Source organism: Rhinatrema bivittatum, chromosome 3 (assembly GCF_901001135.1).
Source record: "Rhinatrema bivittatum chromosome 3, aRhiBiv1.1, whole genome shotgun sequence".
In the NCBI taxonomy this organism is placed as follows: Eukaryota; Metazoa; Chordata; class Amphibia; order Gymnophiona; family Rhinatrematidae; genus Rhinatrema; species Rhinatrema bivittatum.
The window spans coordinates 288002082-288024492 of NC_042617.1; the positions used below are offsets into that span (position 1 = coordinate 288002082).

The following is a 22411-nucleotide window of genomic DNA, read 5'->3' on the forward strand; positions in this document are numbered from 1 at the left end:
ACCATCTGGGTAACAGTCGATCACTTCAGCAAGATGGCCCATTTCGTGGCGCTGCCTGGCTTACCTTCAGCCTTGGAGCTTGCGAAGCTCTTCATATCGCACATTTTTCGCCTTCACGGCCTACCAAGACACATTGTCTCAGACCGAGGACCTCAATTCACGGCAAGATTCTGGAGGGCCTTGTGCAAGTTATTCGACATCGCTCTAGACTACACTTCAGCCTATCATCCGCAATCAAATGGCCAAACAGAAAGGATGAATAGAAACTTAAAACAGTTCCTTCGAGCCTACGTGAGTTGCCATCAGAATAACTGGGCTGAACTGTTACCTTGGGCTGAATTTGCCATCAACTCTCATCCAGAAACATCAACTGGATCAACACCTTTTGAAGTAGTATATGGACACTCTCCAACACCGCCACTTCCACTGAAGCTCTCAGTGACGTCCCCAGCAGCTCAGTCTACTGCTGATGAAATCCATGACTTGTGGACTCAGACAAAAGACATGCTAGTTAAAGCGAGTGACCACGCTAAGAAGTTCTATGATGCTCACCATTCTCAAGCGCCTGTCTTCAAACCTGGTGACAAAGTCTGGTTATCTAACAAACATCTCAGACTGAAATTACCTTCCACTCGGTTCGCTCCTCACTATGTTGGACCATTTCCAATCCTCCGACGACTTGGCAACATCACCTACAGTCTGAAGTTATCACCCGGACTAAACATCCACAGCACTTTTCACGTTTCACTCTTGAAACCTCTCATACTCAGTGAATTCTCTTCCAAGACTCAGGAACCACCTGCCATCAACCCAGAAGATGACCTAGAATTCAAGGTCGAAGAGATTCTTGATGTCCAAAGACGAGGCAAAACACTTGAATACCTCCTTTCTTGGGAAGGTTTTGGCCCCGAAGAAAACTCTTGGGAGCCTCAGGCTAACATCCTTGATAAAGAGATGCTCCATCAATTTCATCTCGCACATCCTTCAAAACCTAAACCTGGTACTCGCAGAGGAGATAGCCCTTTGAAGGGGGGTACTGTTACGACTGTTGCTGCCCGACTTCTCCACTCCGCCCTCCTTACCTCTCTGGCAACTCCTCCCGTGGTTGACGGATGTTTGGCTGCCGCGGCGTCTGCCTGCTGTCCTCTCCAGCGTCCCTGGTCCGGCTTGGGCGCTGCCTCCCGCCATGCTGTCCAGCTGCCTTAGGGCGCGCGTGCTGCGCGGCCATGCTTCAAATACTTTCTTTGGCACGAACTTCAGGGGCGTCCCCCTGTGATGACGTCACGCATCCCAGATACAAAAAGCCTACGCTACTGCTAGCTAATCGAGTTAGCAAGGGTAATCGGTAAAGGGATTCTTTATGGATGGGATTCGTCTCTGTACCTAGCTACTCTGCCTCTCCATTATTGGACTTACTCCATTCGGGGTACGCGCTCCTCGGGGTCCTCTCTCTTCTTTCTCAGGTCGCTGTCTGGAACCGGTACTCGCTCCTCGAGGGCCCATGTTCTCGGACTCGCTGCCTGAACCCTACTTCTGCCTGGAAGATACCGCTGCCTACACCATCAGTGAGTTACCATCTACCTCTCTCAGAGCTGTTCCCTGGAACCAGGTACTCACTCCTCGAGGGCCTGCCTCTTCTCCAGCTCCTGTGTTTCCTACCGAGAGATACCGCTGTGTGAGTACTCAACCAACGAGGCTCTATTCCAGAACCCTGCATATACGTCATTGTACTCACTATCTCAGTTTCTCTTCACTACAGCACAGCCATTGAGGGATCGCTGTTCCAGAGCCCTGAGGGACTACAAGCCCAGCCGGGCTTCATCTCTACTCACTACTGCCACCTCTGGGGGCTTCTCAACTCTGTTTAATAAAAGATGATTCTGTGTTGTGTGTCCTAAAGCTGAGCCTGACCTGTGGCCCCTCACGGGACTTCCCCCTGTGGGCGGGGTCAGTAGCCACAGTGTCCAAGGGTCCACCCAAAACCGTACAAATAACAACCCTCTGCCTCCATCTGTCCCTATACACAAGCCATTCCCAGGTGGCAAGTCCAAAAGGATTTTCGAGTGGCTATAGGGCTACCCCAGAGACCAGCATTGTGTTGCTGCGTCTCACTTCTTGTGCCTGCAGGTTCAGTGAGAAGTTCAAGCCATGTTCCAAGTCAAGAGTATTCCTGTTCCAGTCAGCCCATGCCCAGATGCATTTTCTTGCCAGCAGCATGGACCATGGCCATCCCCCAGGTTGTGCAGGTCGCATCGCAGCACAGGGGCTCACACTCTCAAGCGTACATCTATGCTCACAATACCTTCCTACTGCATTTGGGTATCTCCCAATTGTCAGCAATACAGGCTTCACTTTAGGATTTTGCTCTTTTTTCTAACCTGGGAGTGTAGACAAGTCAGGCTGCAGGAAACTGATCATCTTTTAGGATGTATCAAAGCCTTCATGCTGTTTCATGTAGGTTGACATTACTTCCTCTTCTTGGGAATGTTAAAATGCCATACTGGGTCAGACCAAGGTCCATCAAGCCCAGCATCCTGTCTCCAATAGTGGTCAATCCAGATCACAACAACCCAGCATCCCAAAAAGTAGCCCTGTTTCTTGTTACTCCTGTGGATAGCAATAGTTTTCTTTAGTCTAATGTTGTATGGACTTTTCCTCCAGAAACTTGACTTAATTGTAATACTGTTCTGTGCAAGTTGGCTTTGTCATCTCTCCTTTTTTGATGAATGTAGGTTTCCATATAGTTTCTTATAGTTTCCATATAGTTTCTTTCTTTATTTTACCTACATTTTGTGAGTTGCTTTAGTATTTGATCTGCTATCATTTTCTAAGCTGTGAGTTTGTAAATAATGGGAGTCATTTACTAAAGGTTTTCTCCCATTCTGTGTCTATGGGAAAAATGCTTAGTAAATAGGGCCCAATGGTTAAACACTTGCAGTTTCTGGAAGATGGGAAAACCAAGACAATGTTTATGCTTACAGCCTGTTGAGAGAGAAATAAAATAACGCTTTTCTTTCTCTTACTTGTTTCTTTCTCCCATTTTTGTCTTACTTTTTGTCTGTATAACTCTTTATGTTTCAATCTCTCTGTCACTATCTTTTTCAATCTTTCTGTCTTTTTCTTACTATCTTTCATCTCTGTATCTTTTTCTTTTTCTCTATTTCTCGCTGTCTTTCACTAACTTTCTTTGTTTTTATCTGCTTTTTTCTTTTTGTCTTGATTCCCTGCCTTTCCCTCACTCTCTGTTTGTCTTTGTCTTTCTGTCTCCTACTGTTCCTTGCCACCAGACCCAACTTGGGCTAGTTTGAACCTGGGAGCACTGATCTGCATCGAATGCTCAGGAATCCATCGAAATCTGGGCACTCATCTGTCCCGAGTGCGTTCACTTGACTTAGATGATTGGCCTCTGGAGCTCACCCTCGTTTTGACCTCCATTGGCAATGAAATGGCCAACAGCATCTGGGAAAGAAACCCCCAGGGCCGCACAAAGCCCACCAGTGATTCCTCCAGGTAAGAGATGAGCTTGTTACCCTTCTTTCCTGTGTCAACTCTTTATTAGGTTGTTTCACAATGGCTGAGTATCATTTCTAAGAGATTTAAAGGCAAATTGTTAACTTCATTGTAAGCACCAAATGGTAGCATAGATGATGGCATTATTGGTATATTTCTTTGTATTGTTATTTTTTTTCAGTCAGTAACAAGAATTATCTAAGGAAAATGTTGTCGTAAACGGGCTTTTGAGACCCTATAAGGCCCTTATTCAGATATGATCGCAAAAGTAATTCTTATGCAGATCCAATAAAGGATATCACAGCTTACAAAAAATACAATTTTTTTCTGTGACCAATATGGGTAAATAGGTAAAATACAGAATATAAATAACTTTGATAAAATCTTGGCCTATCTGATTCATTATTTTTTTTTTATTTGTAGGGAGGAGAGGGAATCCTGGATCCGAGCTAAGTATGAACAAAAGCTGTTTCTAGCTCCCCTCAAGAACCCGGAAATCCCATTGGGCAAACAGCTGTTTAAGGCTGTGTCAGAGAAGGATCTCACCTTTGTCCTAGCACTACTAGCGCATAGCACAAAAGAACAAATCAATACAAGCACCGGGGACAAGGACAAGCGCACGGCATTGCATGTGGCCTGTGGACTACCCCATGTGGTGATCACGCAACTTCTTGTTTGGGTACGCCATGGAGATGCAGTTTGCCAATGTGCCTTCCAGTAGCTCACTGTGGAATTTCCTTGTTTTGTAATCAGAGCTAACAGGTGCAGTGATATGACACTGTGATCAGTATCATATAGCACTACTGGCTAGCTCTGGTTTGACAAGACAGACAGATCCAGTCCTGGTTCTATCCTATGGCATGCATAGACTTCTAGTTCTGTTTTTATTAGGGAAATAAGAGTGACAAGGTATATATGCTCTCTGATAAAACAAGGATAGAATCTTCCTGATACTCCAAAATGAAACCAACTAGTCAGCCCAGTATCATACATTTTCTCAGGGAAGCCTCCTTTCTTTGCGTCACAGAAATCAACTATTTAGTGATGCTGCAGTGTTTGCCATCTGACTCCAGTTTTTTCAGAATTGGCTGATCATGTGCAGGGACTAGTAATCCTGATTTTCTAAGGGAATCAGAACTATGAGTTAGTGCATTCAATGGAGATAAAACAAAGGCTGAAAAAAATGGATTGGTAACTCTAAGAGTAGAGCAGGGGACACAATGGGTCTGAGAGCAAAATTGCCAAAGCTAGTCAGAAAATGCTTCACCTTCTGGTAGTAGTGCATTCTTCCTAGGAGAAAATCATTTTGAACAAAAACACCCTTCTAGGAAGACCGTTCCCCTCTGTATCACATTCTTCCCTTTCTTAGACTAGAGTGGTATCGCCTTTGCTAAATGCTATAATTTCTACACTGTCAGGCCATTGCAGTATAGACGTGCTAAAAACATGCCTCCAAACTAGGCACCCATTTTCCTAATGCGCACCCATTCCACCTCTCCTAGGCACGCAATGCGATATGCAGTGAACAGCCGAGTTTAAAAAGGACATGCTAGGGGAAATTGTGCATCCCTAGCACATCCTTGGCATTGGCGCCCAGGAGACGTGGCTTTGCGCATAGCAACGGGTTGGGGAAAATGGACACTCAGTTAACTAGCGTCCGTTTTCCAAATCCGCACACAGCCATGGCTTAGGAAAATGGACGCTAGTAAATCGAGCATCCGTTTTCCTAACCTGACCGCCATCAAAGTTTTTTTTTTCATGTTGCTGCTTTCTGTGGTTCCTCCAACTTAGTATTGTGATGATATTAAGTCGGAGGACCCACAGAAAAACAGTATTTTCCACTTTTCTGCTGATGGCTTGGGGCACCTCAAGACTTAATGCTAGTACCAGGGCTGGCGTTAATTTTTGAGGGTTAAAACATGTGCATCAGGTGCACTGTGATTTTTTACATCAGGAGAACTAGCTAATAGCCTTATCAACATGACATTTACATGTGATAAGCACTATTAGCTATGACATGTTTTGGACACGCTAATCCCATCGGGAGTTATTCTAGTGTGTCCATCTGTGCCCTAGGCTGAGCGCACTGCATTGCATCAGCCCTTATGACTTCAAACTCACAAAAACATTCTTCATTAGTGACTTAAGAAGTTGAATGGTATTGTATTGTGATGTTATCAAACATTGTTAAAGCTACCTTATTGGTTTTCTCCATGGATGAGCAGGGAAATAATCAGCCACATCAGATGGTGCTGAGATGGAGAAAGCTCTTTCAGGGCTCAGAAATCCCAAGCTTTTTTTGAGCATGCATGGGTGTTCCTGTATTGCTGCTGTTGCTACCACCTCAGTTTCCTCAGAATTTGAAAAGAAACTTGCCAGAGAGGCAAACACTTAAAACAAAAATGTTTTCAAATATATTTGAGGTAAGAATCCTGTAAGAGAATAGGTTGGACCACTAGATGACTAAGAAAAGAAAGGGGTGCTCAAGGAAAACCATACCATAGCAGAAAAAGTAAATGAATTTTTTGCTTTGGTCTTTACTCAGGAGGGTATTGGGAAAATACCTACATTGGAATCATTCTGTGAGGGTGATTTAGAGAAAGTGAATTAAATCACAGTGAACCAGGAAGATGTAATAGAGCAGAAAGACAAACTAATGAATAACAAATCATCAGGACCAGATGGCATACACCCCAGAGTACTGAAAGAACTCAAAAATAAAATTGCAGACTTATTACTAGTAATCGCTAACTTCTCATTCAAATCGGCTGTAGTATCTGAGGATTGTAGTATGGCCAGTGTAGCACACAATTTTAACAAGGACTCCAGGGGTGATGCAGGAAGCTGCAGACCAGTTAGCATCACATTGGTGCCAGGCAAAATGGTAGAAGCAATTCTGAACAACAAAATAACTGATACCATCTGGCTAGTCAAAGACTAGCGAGGCAGAGCCAATGTGGATTTAGCAGAGGAAAGTCATGCCTTTCAAATCTATTATTTATTTATTGGCATTTGCTTTTTACCATGAATGGCCTCAAAGTGGATTACAATAAATTTAAAGTAGGTTACTGTAGTGTTAGATTTCTTTGAAGGGATTAACAAATAAGTGGACAACAGTAAGTTGGTTGATATGGTTTATCTGGATTTTCAGAAGGCATTTGACAAAGTCCCTCATGAGACACTCATTAGGAAATTAAAAAGTCATGGGATAGGAGACAATATCCTACAGTGGATTGGTAACTGGCTAAAGGATAGGAAACAGAGAGCAGGACTGAATGGTCATTTGTTATTATCAATATTACTTTATTTATTTGTCCCCTGGTGGAGAAAAGTAAATGCCCTAAGGATTTCTACTAGGATTGGTGCTTTTTAATATATTTTACTCCTGGGAAATTCTCTGCAAAAAATTTAAAATTCTGTGCACAAGAAGTTAAAATTCTGCATATATTAGTAAAAATAACACAATATACATCACAGTCTTTAAGTAATTAATGTAATACAGAAAAGTTATTACTCAAAGAGTTTTAAATATTTTGAGCAGAATTCCCCTAGATGTACACTGTAAGAGTGTCCCTTCTACCTCTCTACCTACTCCCCTGGCCAGGTAGCAGTTGGGGCCTAAAAGGGCAGACCTCTTTCACTCTGCCCTTTTAGGCCCCAACTCCTCTGCTCTCCACCATCTCTCCCTTCCCCTTCCATGCTCAACTCCTTCCATTCTATTTCCACCCCCCAGCCCTCCACTCCCACAGTTTGACCCCTTTCTCATTCAGGTCCTCACAGAGACTTCCTCTGTCCCTCTCATAAACACACACACACCCTCTCACACAGGCTCCCTCTGTATCTCTCTTATACACCCTCACACAGGCTCCCTCTCTCTCTCTCTCTCTCTCTCTCTCTCTTTCTCTCGCATAAACACACACACACCCCCTTACACAGGCCCCAGGCCTGATCTTCGCCATGAACGGGATGGACTCTACTTGCAGCCAGCTGCTGCCCTGGGCCTGATCTTCGCCACGATGCTGGGTTCCATATTATGCTTCACCATCCAGAAAAAGGATCTTAGAATCATTGTGGACAATACATTGAAATCCTCAGCTCAATATACATCAGTAGTTTAAAAAGCAAATAGAATAATAGGTATTATTAGGAAAGGAAGGGAAAATTTATTTATTTATTTATTTATTTATTTATTTATTTAGATTTTTTTATATACCGGCATTCGAGACAGCAGTCACATCATGCTGGTTCACATAAAACAGGGGTGCAAAGTAAACATAACAATAACAATGGTGCTGAAAAGGCAGTTACATATAACAAGGTGATAAGAACTTGGCTTAGAGGAAGAGAAAGGAAAATGAAAGAGAGTAAATGAAAGAGAGTAAATCATAATGCCTCTGTACCGCTCCATGGTGCAACTGCACCATGAATATTGTGTGCAGCTTTGGTAGCCCCATCTCAAAACAGAAATGGTATACCTAGAAAAGGTACAGGGAAGGGCAACTAAATGACAATGGAAATGGAATGGCTCACCTATGAGGAAAGGCTAAACGGGTTAGTGATTTTCAGCCTGGAGGAGAAATAATAGAGTATTATACAATCTTGAGTGGGATGAAATGAGTGAATGGAGAATGGTTATTTATCCTTTCAAATAGTACTAGGACTAGGAGACACTCCATGAAGCTAATAAGTAGCACAATGAAAACAAATCATAAAAACATAGAACCATGACAACAGAAACAAAGTTTTACCTATCTAATCTGCACATCCACCTAATTAATTTAGCTTTACAATTCCCATCACTCCACCAGAAACCCCTGGGTTTATCCTATGCTTTCTTGAATTCAGATAGTATTTTTGTCTCTATCACCTCCACTGGGAGGCTGTTCAATGTATCCAATACTCTTTCTATAAAGAAATATTTCCTGTTCATTACCCCTCATTCTAAAGCCTCCTTTCCATTGAAAAAGGTTCCTGTGCATGGAAACCTTTGAGATAATGTATATCTATATCTCTATCATATATCCCCTATCTTACCTTTCCTCTAGTGTATACATGTTTAGATCTTTTAATCTGTCTCCATGTGCTTTAGAGTGAGTACCACTCACCATTTTAGTAGCCACCCTCTGGACTGACTCCAACCGGTTTATTTCCTTTTGAAGGTATGGTCTCCAGAATGTTACACAGCATTTCAAATGAGGTTTCATCAGGGATCTATACAAGGGCAATATAAGCTTCCATTGTCTGCTGACCATTCCTCTCCCTACATAGTCAAGCATCATTCTGGCTTTTATTATTGCTTTATCTACCTGTTTGGCCACCTTAAGATCTTCAGATACAATCATCCCCGGATCCTGCTCTTCTATTGTGCTTAGAAGAATTTTACTCCCGATGGGTTTCTGCATCCTAAATGCATAACTCTGCATTTTTTAACATTACATCTTAGCTGCCTTGATGCCATACAAGGGAAGGCATTTCTCCCTCAGCAGAGGGCAGATAACTGACCAAGATAGTTCTAACCTTTTCACATTAGATATAAGTTTCTTCCCGCTTCTTCATGAAAATGTTGGGACACAAGGCAGGGCATCATGTTATCCCGTTTTCACATCTCACCATGAGACAGAGTGGCATATTGGGTATCAAAGGAACCAACAGCTACAATTACTTTACCATATGGCAGGGGTAGGCTAACAGTGATCTGGGCTCCTGGGCAATAAGGGTCATTGGGCCCTAACCACCCATCTGTGGCTAGGGGAGAGTGCACTGCTCTGTTGTGCGAATGGTCTGACCCTGCCACATGGTGAATAAAACCAACATTGTCATCCAGTCTCTGGCATGATATCCAGAACCTTCAAATAACCTGAAAGGTCAGTCTTTTCACCATCCTCACTTTCAAATTATAATAACCACAGATGCCTTCAGTCAAGGATGTACTCAAGAAACTTAGTCTCTACAAGAAAGATTACTCCACATAAATTACCTAGAGTTGAGAGCAATCTCAGTGCTTTAAAAATATTCAGTCCTTAGCTAAAGGGGAAAGTAGTGTTGATCCAACCAGACAACCAAGCAGCATTGTTCTATACCAACTAACAAGGAGGAAAAGGCTCTTTCAATCTCTGTCAAGAGGCATGCCAAATATGGAAATGAGCAATTTCCCCAAAAATGTACCTGATAACTATCTGTTTCCCTGGAAGCCAAAGCCAGATAGCAGACAAGCTGATTTGCCAGCTGTAGTGACACGAATGATCATTGGACCATTAGGTAGCATAGGAAGTGTTTCAACTTTTGTGCACTCCGCAGATCTCTTTGTGGGGTCATTCAACAACAAAGTTCCTACTTACTGCTCCAAAAGATTAGCAAAGGACAGTCTAGCAACAGATACTTTTTCAATCCCATAGAATCAAGGCCTTCTTTATGTGTTCCCCACCTCTCCTGCCCCCCCCCCCCCCCCCCCCAACCAGCCTTCACATTCACTTATAGCCAAAACAATTCAAACGTTAAGAGGAGAGTATGATCTGATGATTTTCATAGCCCCTTTTTGGCCACGGCAAATTTGGTTTCTGTGGCTTCAACACTAGCTTTTCAACAGCCAATAAAATTAAGAACATTCCTATCCCTGATCAATCAGGGCATCAGAAATCTCCATCCCAGCCTTCAGTCTTTGACTCTGACTGCATGGATGTTGAAAGTCCCCAAATCTCTTCTATGTAATTGCCCACTGAAGTGACTAAAGTTATTGTAACACCAAGACAATGCTCTATTAGAAGATCTTACAACTTTAAATGGAAAATATTTTCTCTCTGGGGTTCAAGAGTCAATTAGGACCATTTTAAATGCACTGTTCGCCTCTTACTTCAATATCTCTCAATTCTGACTGACTCAGATTTGAAAACTAACTCAGTCTGGACTCAGATTTGAAAACTAACTCAGTCTGCATGCATCTTAGCACTATAGGAGCATACCTTGAAAATTCAGGAGTAAATTCCTTTCTCCCAGCAACCTACAGTTGCCGGATTCATGAAAGCCCTAACAGTTAAAATCCTAAATTAAAGATTGAGCAACTCCTTGGGATCTAAATATCATTCTTGCTTAGTTTATGAAATCTCCTTTCAAGCCTTTAGCAAAATTAGATCTCAGATTCCTTTCTTGGAAAGTTTTGTTTTTGAGAGAAGTTGAAAGTACTTCTTTCATTTCTCTGTAGGGCAGTTTTGAAAACACGCACAAAATTTCTACCAAAAGTGGCATCTCATTTTCACTGAAATTAATTTTGTAGTACTGCCAGCATTTTTCCAGAGACCACATGCCAATAACGGCAAACAGGCTGTTCATACGCTGGATTGCAAAAGAATTTTATTGTTCTATTGGGAGAAAACAAGGAGCTACAGGAAGTCCTCACAGTGGTTGATCTCTTTCAATCCAGTCAAACAAGGATCTCATTTACAAAAATAACTCTTTCCTCTTGGATTTCTGATGCTATTACTCATTTGGGACAACAGCATCAAAATTAAGTAAAAGCTCATCAAGTCAGCTCAACTGCAGCTTCTTTAGCCTATCTTTGCTCTGCTTCCATAGAAGAAAGTTGCAAGGCTGCCATCTTGTCTTCTGGCCATATCTTCATCACTACTTATTACTTGTCTAGATAACAAAATAGCAGTTTTGGTCAAGCAGTTCTCAAAAGTTTAATTAATTCCTTCAACTCTGTCTTCATCATACGGGTGGAATGTTTTTCCACTACTGATATAAGATCATAACAGAATTTTCATGCAACTTATGCCTAGGTGTTACCACTTATGTGGCTGATTATTATCCTATTTGTCCACAGAAAAAGCAAAGTTGCTTACCTGTAATGGGTACTCTCTGTAGACAACAAGACAAATCAGTCACACAATCCCGCCCACCTTCCCCTTAAAGATTAGCTTGCTACAAAGACTGAGGAGACTTGTGTTATGGTGGTGGCTACATGGAAAACCCACACATGTTCAGAGAACCTTCTCTGATATTCTGAACTTTGAGAAAGATCAATATAAAGGATGACGTCACTCGCTTGTGTGGCTGATATGTTCTGCTGTCTGAAGAGAACACTTGTTACAGGTAAGCAAGTTTTCTATTTTTCCCCATATATCAGCTGTATATCCAAGCATGCTGGCACACACTCATATGGTAAACAGTGGAGTGCCTCAGGGGATCTCTACTTAGACCGGTGCTTTTAATATATTTATAAATGATCTGGAAAGGGGTACGATGAGTAAGGTGATCAAATTTGAGGATGACACAAAATTATGCTGAGTAGTTAAATCTCAAATGGATTGTGATGAAGTGCAGGAGGACCTTGTGAAACTGGAAGATTGAGCGTCCCAATGGCAGATGAAATTTAACATGGACAAGTGCAAAGTGATGCATATAGGGAAAAAAACCCTTGCTGTAGTTACACAATGTTAGGTTCTATCTTAGGAGTTGCCACCCAGGAAAGAGATCTAGGTGTCATAGTGGAAAACACATTGAAACTGTCGGCCCAATGTTCTGTGGTGATCAAAAAAGCAAACAGAATGTTAGGAATTATTAGGAAGACAATGGAAAATAAAACAGAGGATGTCATAATGCCTCAGTATTGCTCCATGGTGAGGCCACACCTTGAATACTGTGTGCAATTCTGGTCACCCCGCTTCTCAAAAAGGATATAGCTGCACTGGAGAAAGTGCAGAGAAGGGCAACAAAAATGATAAGAGGCATGGAATGGCTGCCCTATGAGGAAAGGCTATAGAGGTTAGGGCTGTTCAGCTTGGAGAAGAGATGACTGAGGGGGGATATGAAAGAAGTCTACAAAATCATGAAAGGACTTGAACAAGTTAATGTAAATTGGTTATACATTTACATTTATTAAATTTATGGTTCGCCTAACACAAAAAGGCTAGGCAATTTACAAAGGAACAAGCATAGAAACAGCAATACTAAAACTAATAAATATAACAAAATAAGATCGTGTATAAAACAAAATAAAATCATGTGTCATAAAGACAAAAGAATTAAAAATAAGCAGACTTTAAAAAGTTTTTAAAAAGGTTCTCAGATAATAGTAGGACTAGGGGGCACTCCATGAAGTTAGCAAGTAGCTCATTTAAAAGAAATCGAAGAACATTCTGTTTCACTCAGCGTATAGTTAAGCTCTGGAATTCATTGCCAGAGGATGTGGTTACAGCAGTTAGTGTAGCTGGATTTAAAAAAGGTTTGGATAAATTCCTAGAGGATAAATCCATAAACTGCTATTATGGTAATTAATAAGCAATAGTAGTTTATGATCTATCAAATGTTTGGGTACTTGCCAGGTACTTGTCACTTGGATTGGCCAACTTTTTTGAGATGCGGCGACCAGAATTGTATACAGTATTCAAGGTGCGGTCTCACCATGGAGCGATATAGAGGATTTATGACATTTTCTGTTTTATTAACCATTCCCTTCCTAATAATTCCTAACAGTGTTTGCTTTTTTGACTGCTGCAGCACACTGAGCCGACAATGTTAAAGTATTATCCACTATGATGCCTAGATCTTTTTCCTGAGTGGTAGTTCCTAATATGGAACCTAACATCGTGTAACTACAGCAAGGGTTATTTTTCTCTATATGCAACACCTTGCACTTGTCCACATTAAATTTCATCTGCCATTTGGATGCCCAATCTTCCAGTCTTGCAAGGTCCTCCTGTAATGTATCACAGTCTGCCTGTGATTTAACTACTCTGAATAATTTTGTATCATCCGCAAATTTGATAACCTCACTCGTCTTATTCCTTTCCAGATCATTTATATATATATTGAAAAGCACCGGTCCAAGTACAGATCCCTGAGGCACTCCACTGTTTACCCTTTTCCACTGAGAAAATTGACCATTTAATCCTACTCTCTGTTTCCTGTCTTTTAACCTGTTTGTAATCCACGAAAGGACATCACCTCCTATCCCATGACTTTTTAGTTTTCTTAGAAGCCTCTCATGAGGGACTTTGACAGACGCCTTCTGAAAATCCAAATACAGTTCATCTACCGGTTCACCTTTATCCACATGTTTATTAACCCCTTCAAAAAAAAATAAAGCAGATTTGTTAGGGAGGCTTCCCTTGGGTAAATCCATGTTGACTGTGTTCCATTAAACCATGTCTTTCTATGTGCTCTACGATTTTGTCTTAAGAATAGTTTCCACTATTTTTCCTGGCACTGAAGTCAGGCTCACAGGTCTATAGTTACCTGGATCGCCCCTGGTGCCTTTTTTAAATATTGGGATTACATTGGCTGCCCTCCAGTCTTCAGGTACAATGGATGATTTTAATGATAGGTTACAAATTTTAACTAATAGATCAGAAATTTCATTTTTTAGTTCCTTCAGTACCCTAGGATGCATACCATCTGGTCCAAGTGATTTGCCACTCTTTAGTTTGTCAAGTTAGAGTTAGAGTTCTAATTAGCCATCATAGAAGGAGCCAAAACAACAAATGTGCTAACTTTTTATATTTATTGTTTTGCATTTGTGCAGTACGGCATTGATGTGAAGGCCCGGGATGCGTGTGGGTACACAGCATTGTACTATGCCAAAAAGGCAGAGAATCAGGAGTGTATGGATATCCTTCTACAGCATGGGTGCCCGAATGAGAGCATTGGGACCATTGTGACCCCCAGCCTAAGGAGGAAAAGCAGCACTGCAAGCGTAGCACGGACTGACTCACGGACTGCCCTGGTATAACCAGGAAATCTACACTGCTCACACCACCTTGAGCCCCATCTAGAATATTTCTGCCAGAAGTGAAGTTCCATTGGACCAGCTTATCCACTCAACTCACTGTCAGTACCTTGAAGAAAGGAGATCCATATAGGAGCTTCAAGGAGAATGTTGGAAGTCACTGGTAGAATATTAAAATTATCTGTACAGATATTATATGTATGGGGTAAACGAAAGAATAGCTGTGAATTTGGAAATACATTTGTAATAATTTTAAAGTTCCCCTTTTTCTCTGTCAATTTTATCTGGAAAATATGAAAGTTGATCACTAATGTCCGAAAATTCAGTTATAGCTAATAATGAAATATTGCAAGAGATCTGTGAAAAAGCAAATTAGTGCACTGTGTTTCCTTTTTAATTTATTTCATTTTGTTGGAGGATTTAGTATATGACATGCATTTTTGCTTGTTTAGAAGTAACACTTCTGTGTTTAACCTGTGGTGAGAGTACTTGTTATAGCAAATTTAGCACCCATTGAAACAGAATTGATATTTAGCAAAAGCAAACAAAATTTTTTTGTTTTTCTGGTTTTATTTTAGTTTTAAATATTACCAAACATTTGATGTAGAAATGGAGATGTGCTCAACCAATGGAAAAGCTCTCCCAGCAAACCATTTCCAAAATCAGGGACTGGTTACAGATGCCCTCAGCACATTTGGTGTCAGTTCCAGTCAGGGGGAGACAGGATGACTCACTGGAGGTGAAGCAAAATAATGAGAGGGGACAGATTGATGGTTATTATTGTGGGTATAGAGGGCATGGGGTAAGGAATGATAGGTGGGGTAGGCTGATGGTTATATAGCTGAATGAAATTCTTACTTTGCAGGAAAATCCATTGATTTTCTATATAGCATCTCTGAAAGAAATAATTATGTTTTCAGAAGTTGGAAAATCTAAAATATATTTCACCAAACCCAAAATGTTTTTACAAAACATCTAAAACTTTCCAAACATCTCTATAGTTCTTAGAAACCTCAAACTGAGTTCCCCAACCTCCATGTAGCACTATGGGCTTTATTCACTAAATATTTTTTCTATAGGCAGAGAATGGGAAAACATTTTTTTTAATAAGATATTACATTTGTCAAGTGATCATATGGCTCAGTGTTAAAAGAGAGAACGTGAACCAGTTCTGGTTTACTCTGTTGCATGCTTGGGATGATCAGAATTATATATCCATGTAGCTTTATAAACACCTATCCATTTGATATATGTATGGAAATCTGCTGAATGTTTTGCAGTGTACAGGCCCATCTTACAGAGGTCCATTGCCATTACATGCAGGCAGTGGTAATTTTCTGCCAGGCCACCAACATGGAAACATTTTGAACTTGGCTTCCTTTTCCCTATTGTGAAATAGTGAAGGTGGAGGCTGCTTCTGGATCTGACCCTATAGATTTTTTATTTAGAAAATTAGCACTGGCTAGTTCAACTACTAGGCTAGTCATTTGGAGATGTCTTTGATCTTGGTACAGTGACAGCTTTTAGGTAGATTGCTTAGTCTTGCATGAAAGAAATTTAATAGAAATGTGACCTTCAGGAGAATTACATGAGACTTTTCTCAGCCTGGTCTTAGGCACTCAGCTAAAAGAGCTATATAGGCAGGGCCTCTGGTATCTCCAAGGAAAATAATTTTATGGGATTAATTTCAGTTTTTTCACACATTCCGTTATGAAAGAGCCAAAATGCATTGGGGTATAGGAAAATATCTCTGATAACAAGCAGATGCAACAGAGCTAATCACCATGAGTTACATGACTTTGTAACCTAGTAACATAGTATTGTCAGCAGAAAAAGACCAAATGGTCATTCCTTCTGCGCAGCAAGCTTCCCATGCCAGCAACTACCGCTCCATGCAGGTTTCCTCCATGTGTCTGTTAAGAGTACCTCCATGCCATATGTTAAGGTTAGTAATACTTGCAAGCAAAAACAAGCCCTGTCAAACAATTAACAAAATTACTGTAACATTTGTACATGGTGAGCAGCCTCTCTGATAATTCAGACAATGCTGCTTGAACATTCTTGGCTTTTGGTCTTGGCGGCAGAAGCTGTATCCCTAATGTCAGCATATCAGTACCCCAGACCATATAAGTCAGGGCCCAGTATTGGCTGTCTTCAGAATCCAATACACTTTTTCCCCCACCCCGTTGTCAAAGCGAAGAGCGATGTTGCAGTTATATCAAAATAACCCTACTAACATTCCCACTAATATTATTTTATATCATTTATATATATTAACTGTATTAAACAAAAAAAAAAATGTTAAAGATGGAAGGTGGGGTTTCATACTTAGCCAACAGATGGTTCCATCCAGGTAACCTGTGGCACGTATTCATAATCATAAAACACCCAACCAACCATCCATTAGTTCAAACAGTCAATATTTTGTTTTATTTAAGCACAAAAAGTTTTTGGTTTTGTGTATGTATAATAACACCTTCAAAAATACAAAAAAGATTACCCGCAATCCATAAAAACTTTTAGTCAATACTTGCGATATCCCACTGGGGAAAATATTTGCACTCACGCAAGTATTGACTAAAAATACTTGCACTCTCACACAAGTATTGACTAAAAAAAATTTTTTGGATTGACAGTTATCTTTTTTGTATTTTTGAGGGCATTTTTATACATACACAAAAAGATAATTTTTTTTTTTTATGTAGGATTGGTGTCAAAATCATCAAGGCTAATTTGTTAAGGCTAGTAATCCCCCATGGTTTTTGGTTAAGGGTGCTAACTGCTGCTCCGTGCAGGATAGCCCCATCCATCCGTTTCTTCCTCAAGCCTTTAGGGATCCACAGTGTTTATCCTATGCCCTTTTGACTTTGTTTTCTGGTTTTGTCCTCACCACCTCTTCTGGAAGGGCATTCCAGGCATCCACCACCCCTCTCCGTGAAAAAATATTTCCTTATGTTGGTTCTGAGTCTTCACCACTGGATTTCATTTCGTGACCCCCTGGTTCTACTGTTTCGTTTCCAATGGAAAAGGTTCAAATGCTGCAGATCTTAGTATCATCTGCAAATACACAAACTTTACCTTCTATCCCTTCTGCAATGTCGCTCACAAAGATATCGAACAAAACTGGTAGCAAAACCGATCCCAGAGGCACCCCACTTAACATGGTTCTGTCTTCAGAGTAGGTTCCATTTACCATTACACGCTATCTCCTATCAGTCAACCAGTTTGCAATCCATGCTACTACGTTGGCGCTCACTCCAAGCTTCTCATTTTGTTCACTAATCTCCTATGCAGTACCGTATTGAAAACTTGCTGAAATCCAAGTAAATCTTTTCTAAGAAAGCTTTCTAGGCATATGCAGAGGTTTCCCACATGCCACCGGACCTTCAGCAGCTCAGTTTTTTCATATTCATTTCTCAGAAGAAGATGTTGCCCAAACTACTTTACAGCTATTTTTTGCCTCAGGAGGTAATTCTGATGTTAACTGTTTTTGCAGCTAAGCTTCCCTTCTTCCCAGTAGCTCACTAGTTAGAGCTTTTGGCCTTAACTATAGGTAAACTTTTCTCTGATGCCATTGTTCACTGTTCCTACAAAGCAGCAATTGCATGTTCAGTGTCAGCAGCCCAGCCAGAAAGGTTTTTCTTTGATCTGTCTTTCCTGTGAAGATTTCTTCCTCTTTTGATTTTGCGTTGGCAGTTTTCTTCACCCTTATGTGAGAAGCAAACCAGCAGCTTCAAGAGTTGCTCACAGAGAGGTGAATTTTAAAAGACCAATGCACACGTTAATTAGGGAATTTGTGAAGAAGTTGAGCTCGCACACGCTGAGAGGATTTTAAAAGCTGCCGAGATACGCGTGTATCTCCTGCAGCGTGCACATCTTGAAAGTTTTCAAAATGGGGCATGGGCGGGGAATGACACAAAGATGTGAGCATAAATACTGATGCAACCCAGAATGCGCTGAGGCCCCCTGCCTTGTATTTTTACTTCTGCTATGGATGCCGTGTAAGTTAAAATTTAAAGAAAACTAGGCAGATCTATGGGGTTTTAAGGATCGGGCTAACTGGGGGGGAGTTAAGGCTATCAAACTAGTGGGGGAGGTTGGAGAACCTAGCTCTCAACTGGGCAAACTGGGGACAAACTGGTAAAACTGGGAATAGCTTCGGCATGCATCCCTTTAAAAATTCCCCGATTTAAGCGGTAGAAGCAGGATTTGCATGCACATGCACGTACCCACTTAAAATTTAGCGCACATATGCCTGCGGCCAGGCTATTTTATAACATTCGTATGCACGCATATGTCATACACTGGCCGCATATCTGGACATGGGCTGATGTTTGCACGAATATGTGCGCATGCATCCCTGCTTGAAAATTACCATCAGAATGTATAACTCATGGATCATCATATTGAGTGTTAAAAGTGTCTGGGGGTATGTAGCTCATGAGATTTCTTTGTGCAGTTTGTGCACCAAGATGTCACCAAAAGCACTGTAGGCCAGAGAGGCTTTGCTAACCTGCTAGGTTTTGAGATTAATTGAATCATACCAAAGGAGAAAGTCCAAGGTGCTGATTAAGGTCACACTATTGACCAGTTCTTGTTGAAGTGATCTCAAATGATTTGACATCTTGGACCAAGGACAAGCCCGTGAATCAGGTCAAATCCTGCTCCAACCATTTGAGTCCCTGCAAAAATTCAAAGATTTGATTCATGCGTCAAAGTGAGAGAGACCTGAGCTTCAGCGGAGCTTTGACATTCCTTGTTGACACATAGTTCCAAGGGTTTAGAAAGGGTTCTTACATGACCACGCCTGGAGGTCAGACTCAGTTTGAAATTTCAGTCCACACAGATACTGTAGGACTGGTTCACAGAAGAGCTAAGAGTCTGTCTTGGTGGCTTTCCCATTCTTCTTCCAAATCCCTCTGCATGAAATCGTGCTCACCACCAATGCATCCAGCCTGGGCTGGGGCACTCAGCTAGAGGAGATATACAGCCAGGGCCTCTGATACCTCCAAGGAAAATAATTTAATGTTAACCTCTTGGTGAATGCTCAAAAGGCCTTTTGATAGCAGGTGTCCAAGTGCAGATAATCAGGCAGTCATATTCTACCTGAAAAAGCAGAAAGGAATAAGATCCCACCTCCTATGTCAGAAAGCTGTAAGAATGTGGAATTATGCATTCTCTCATAGGATAACCCCTAAAAACTGCATATCTATGAGGAAAAGACATTGTTCTAGCAGACAGACTCATTTGTCACCTGCTGAAGCCCCTGCATGTAGTCCCTAGATTTATACATAGTGGACAGACTCTTCCTTAAGTAGCGTCTGCCCAAGATGGATCTATTTATGCAGTCCTGAACAGGAAAGTGTAAGTCTTCTGCTGCAAAAGGAGATCAGAAAGCAGGCTAGTAGTGGACACCTTCTCCCTTCATGGAAGCAGCAGGTCTTCTGTATACTTATTCTCCAGTACCATTCATAACTAAAACCTTGGTAAAAATCAGAAGAGTCAAGGAATGATGATCCTGATAGTACAGTTCTGGTAGAAACAAATGCAGTTTCATCTCCTTCTAGAGATGCATTTCAAAGAAAAACGCCATCAGGCTGGGATATTCTCCAAGCCTAATTGTTAAAAGGGCTGTAATACAGACCTTGGACTCTCTTGTCTCTCAAGCCCCTCTGGCTTCTACAAAGGAGTCTACTGGGAAGTCATATGGTTTTAAATGGAGGAGGTTTGCCATCTGTTGTGATGGAAAATCCCTAGATACTTTCTTTTTCTCCACACAGAAATTGAACATTTTTTATATCTCAGAGTTTGGCCTCAAAACCAGCTCAGCTGGGGTTCTCCTCAGTACAACTGGCAGTTATCACCACTTTGCACAAGAGAACATGATTTCAATTGACGTTTCCCTTAAAGCCTCTAATACTGTTATGGGATATCAACATGGTTCTAACCCATCTGATGGAAGCTCCTTTTGAGCCCCTAGACTTGGAAGCTCCAGAGGCAAAAAAAAAAAAAATGGAGGTTTCCTTCAGCAAAATGTTTTCATATTTGTCCATTGACAGCTTTTCCTTTTTATCTGAGGACATCCCTTAACTAGGGAGTCCCATACTTGTGGCTACATTTCTTCTGATTGTTGTCCATGAAATTATTGTGGGGGTTTGTTTTTTTTGTTTTTATTTAACATATGTGATGTACGGGTTAATTGTTTAAAAGCAGATGTAATGGAAATGTGCAAAGTAGAAAAATTATACAATTGTCTTTTTATTAGCTTCCGCAGTTTTCCACTGTTTTATCTTTATATTGCCACAGATTCACTGTGGTAATTAGGTGAACAGATTGCTCCATGTCAGCAGGGACTTTTTTTTCCTGCTGTGTCAGTGGACTTGCATTCCTTAGAAAAATCCAACTATAAGTTCATAGATACAAGAGGAATAACAGCAGGACTGGCTCTGTCTGTTGTGTCTCTTGATAGGGAACCATGTGGTAACATTTCGTGTATTCTCTAGTTACTCAGCTTTCCAATGAGCAGGAACTGCTTCTGCACTGTGGAAAGTTAGGCTTTCCAGCTTGTTTAATCTCTGCAGGCTTTGGGATGGGAAAGCACTCTACCGATGTGGAACATGTGGTATTCCTGGTAAATATGGGCTGCCAAGGGGACAAGTCTGGAAAATACCAATGCCCAGAGAAGGAAAATTGACTGACAAGCAATTATAGTTGACCTCGAGCAATATTGACTCTGGAGCTCTCCATTCCCAACCAAGCAGGACAATATTTTCCCCACTGTGGAGTATATGCAATATTTCATATTTGCTTTATGTTATTCAGGATATGATGCAGAATAATGGAAGTTTGATGACTTGACATTAACTTAAACAAAAAATAATTCTAAAAAAAACTATCCCCTGCTATAGGAGCTATTAATAGATTTTGCAGTTTGTTTCATTCTAATGACCAGTCAGTAGTTCATTTTATGTTGTGATTTTGACTGAACGAACGGGAAAAACATCACAAATTTCTGTCATAAGAGCTCTTATGTTCTTACGTTCAGATCTGTACCTGTTTATCTCCCAGTGTAAACGTTTAAATCTGGTGGTTGTTGCAGTAGTTAAACAAAAAGAAAACAATGATGTCCAGAATGAAACTGACAGTAAAAATTTCTATTAACGGACTGATTTTATTGCGCTTGTTGGGACAGTGAATATACCCCATTGAACAATTCCCTGGGATAATAAATGAAACATAGCATAACATAATACTGTCAGGGGCCTCTGTGCACTTTATTTGGAAACAAAACCATCAAGTGTAAAATGTAGCAGTGAAAAAGAAACCACAATGAATGGTTGCTATCCTTTCAGCTGGTCTGGGCCTTTAGTGAGCAGACACGGTGAACAATAAAGGAGCAGGAAACAGCTGCTTTCAGATGAGTTGCTGTTTCCCTGCCATGAGGGGGAGGAGAAGAGGTCAGTCTTGGCTGCCTTTTCTTGGTTCAGAAGTACTTGATTTCATCAACATCACCCGCATAGTGTGCTCATGCAATCCACTGGTCTCTGTGCTATGCACCTAGAAGCAGAATAAGCACGAGCTGAAAAAAAAAATGTCTAGCTATTGTGAACTGCTGCTTTAAAATGATCATACTGTCTTTCTGTAAGGTTATACAACAGCTTTAAATTGATGGATAATTCAATCATATAGTTACCAGCAAGCACCAGATGATCAGAGACAGACTGACCCAATCCAGGTTTTACCCCTAATGCATCTGTGGACTTCTGGCTCTGTCTTCCTTAGAGAAATTGAAACTACAAGTCCATAGATGTGTATATGTGTGTAAGGAGGGGTGGGGGGTAGAGGAAAGGGAACCAGGACTGACTCAGACTGTTCGGCTGGTATCCCTAGTTATGCAATTGTTGGCTACAGTTGGAATCAAAGATATGTTTATTTCAGGAAGGAGGTGTGATTCTGGGTTATCATTACAATGGCCATTTCTTCTGCTTGGGTTATAAACTCTCCCAAGACTAGGCACCAGTGTGCTCTCTGTGCATCCTTTTAAAGTATATGTGCAAGATTAAAGATTATCATAATTTTAAATCCAATATTGTTTTCTGTATGTACTTTAAAAATCTTAGTCCCTATGGCTTTATAATGTAAGCATACACAAAAAATGCATTATCATGTGATCAAGCG

The 22411-nt window shown here is 41.0% G+C and overlaps 1 protein-coding gene across 1 annotated transcript in view; it reads left to right on the forward strand.

Moving 5' to 3' along the window:
- The window catches only part of AGAP2 (ArfGAP with GTPase domain, ankyrin repeat and PH domain 2), a 394548-nt gene extending 377425 nt beyond the window's left edge, over positions 1-17123 (forward strand). Inside the window, exons 15-17 of the mRNA XM_029594907.1 lie at positions 3288-3510; positions 3934-4189; positions 14030-17123. Of these exons, the coding sequence (XP_029450767.1) occupies positions 3288-3510; positions 3934-4189; positions 14030-14236 (686 nt within the window). The 3' untranslated portion in view covers positions 14237-17123. The remainder of the gene's footprint in view (positions 1-3287; positions 3511-3933; positions 4190-14029) is intronic.
- Positions 17124-22411: the final 5288 nt, after the last annotated feature.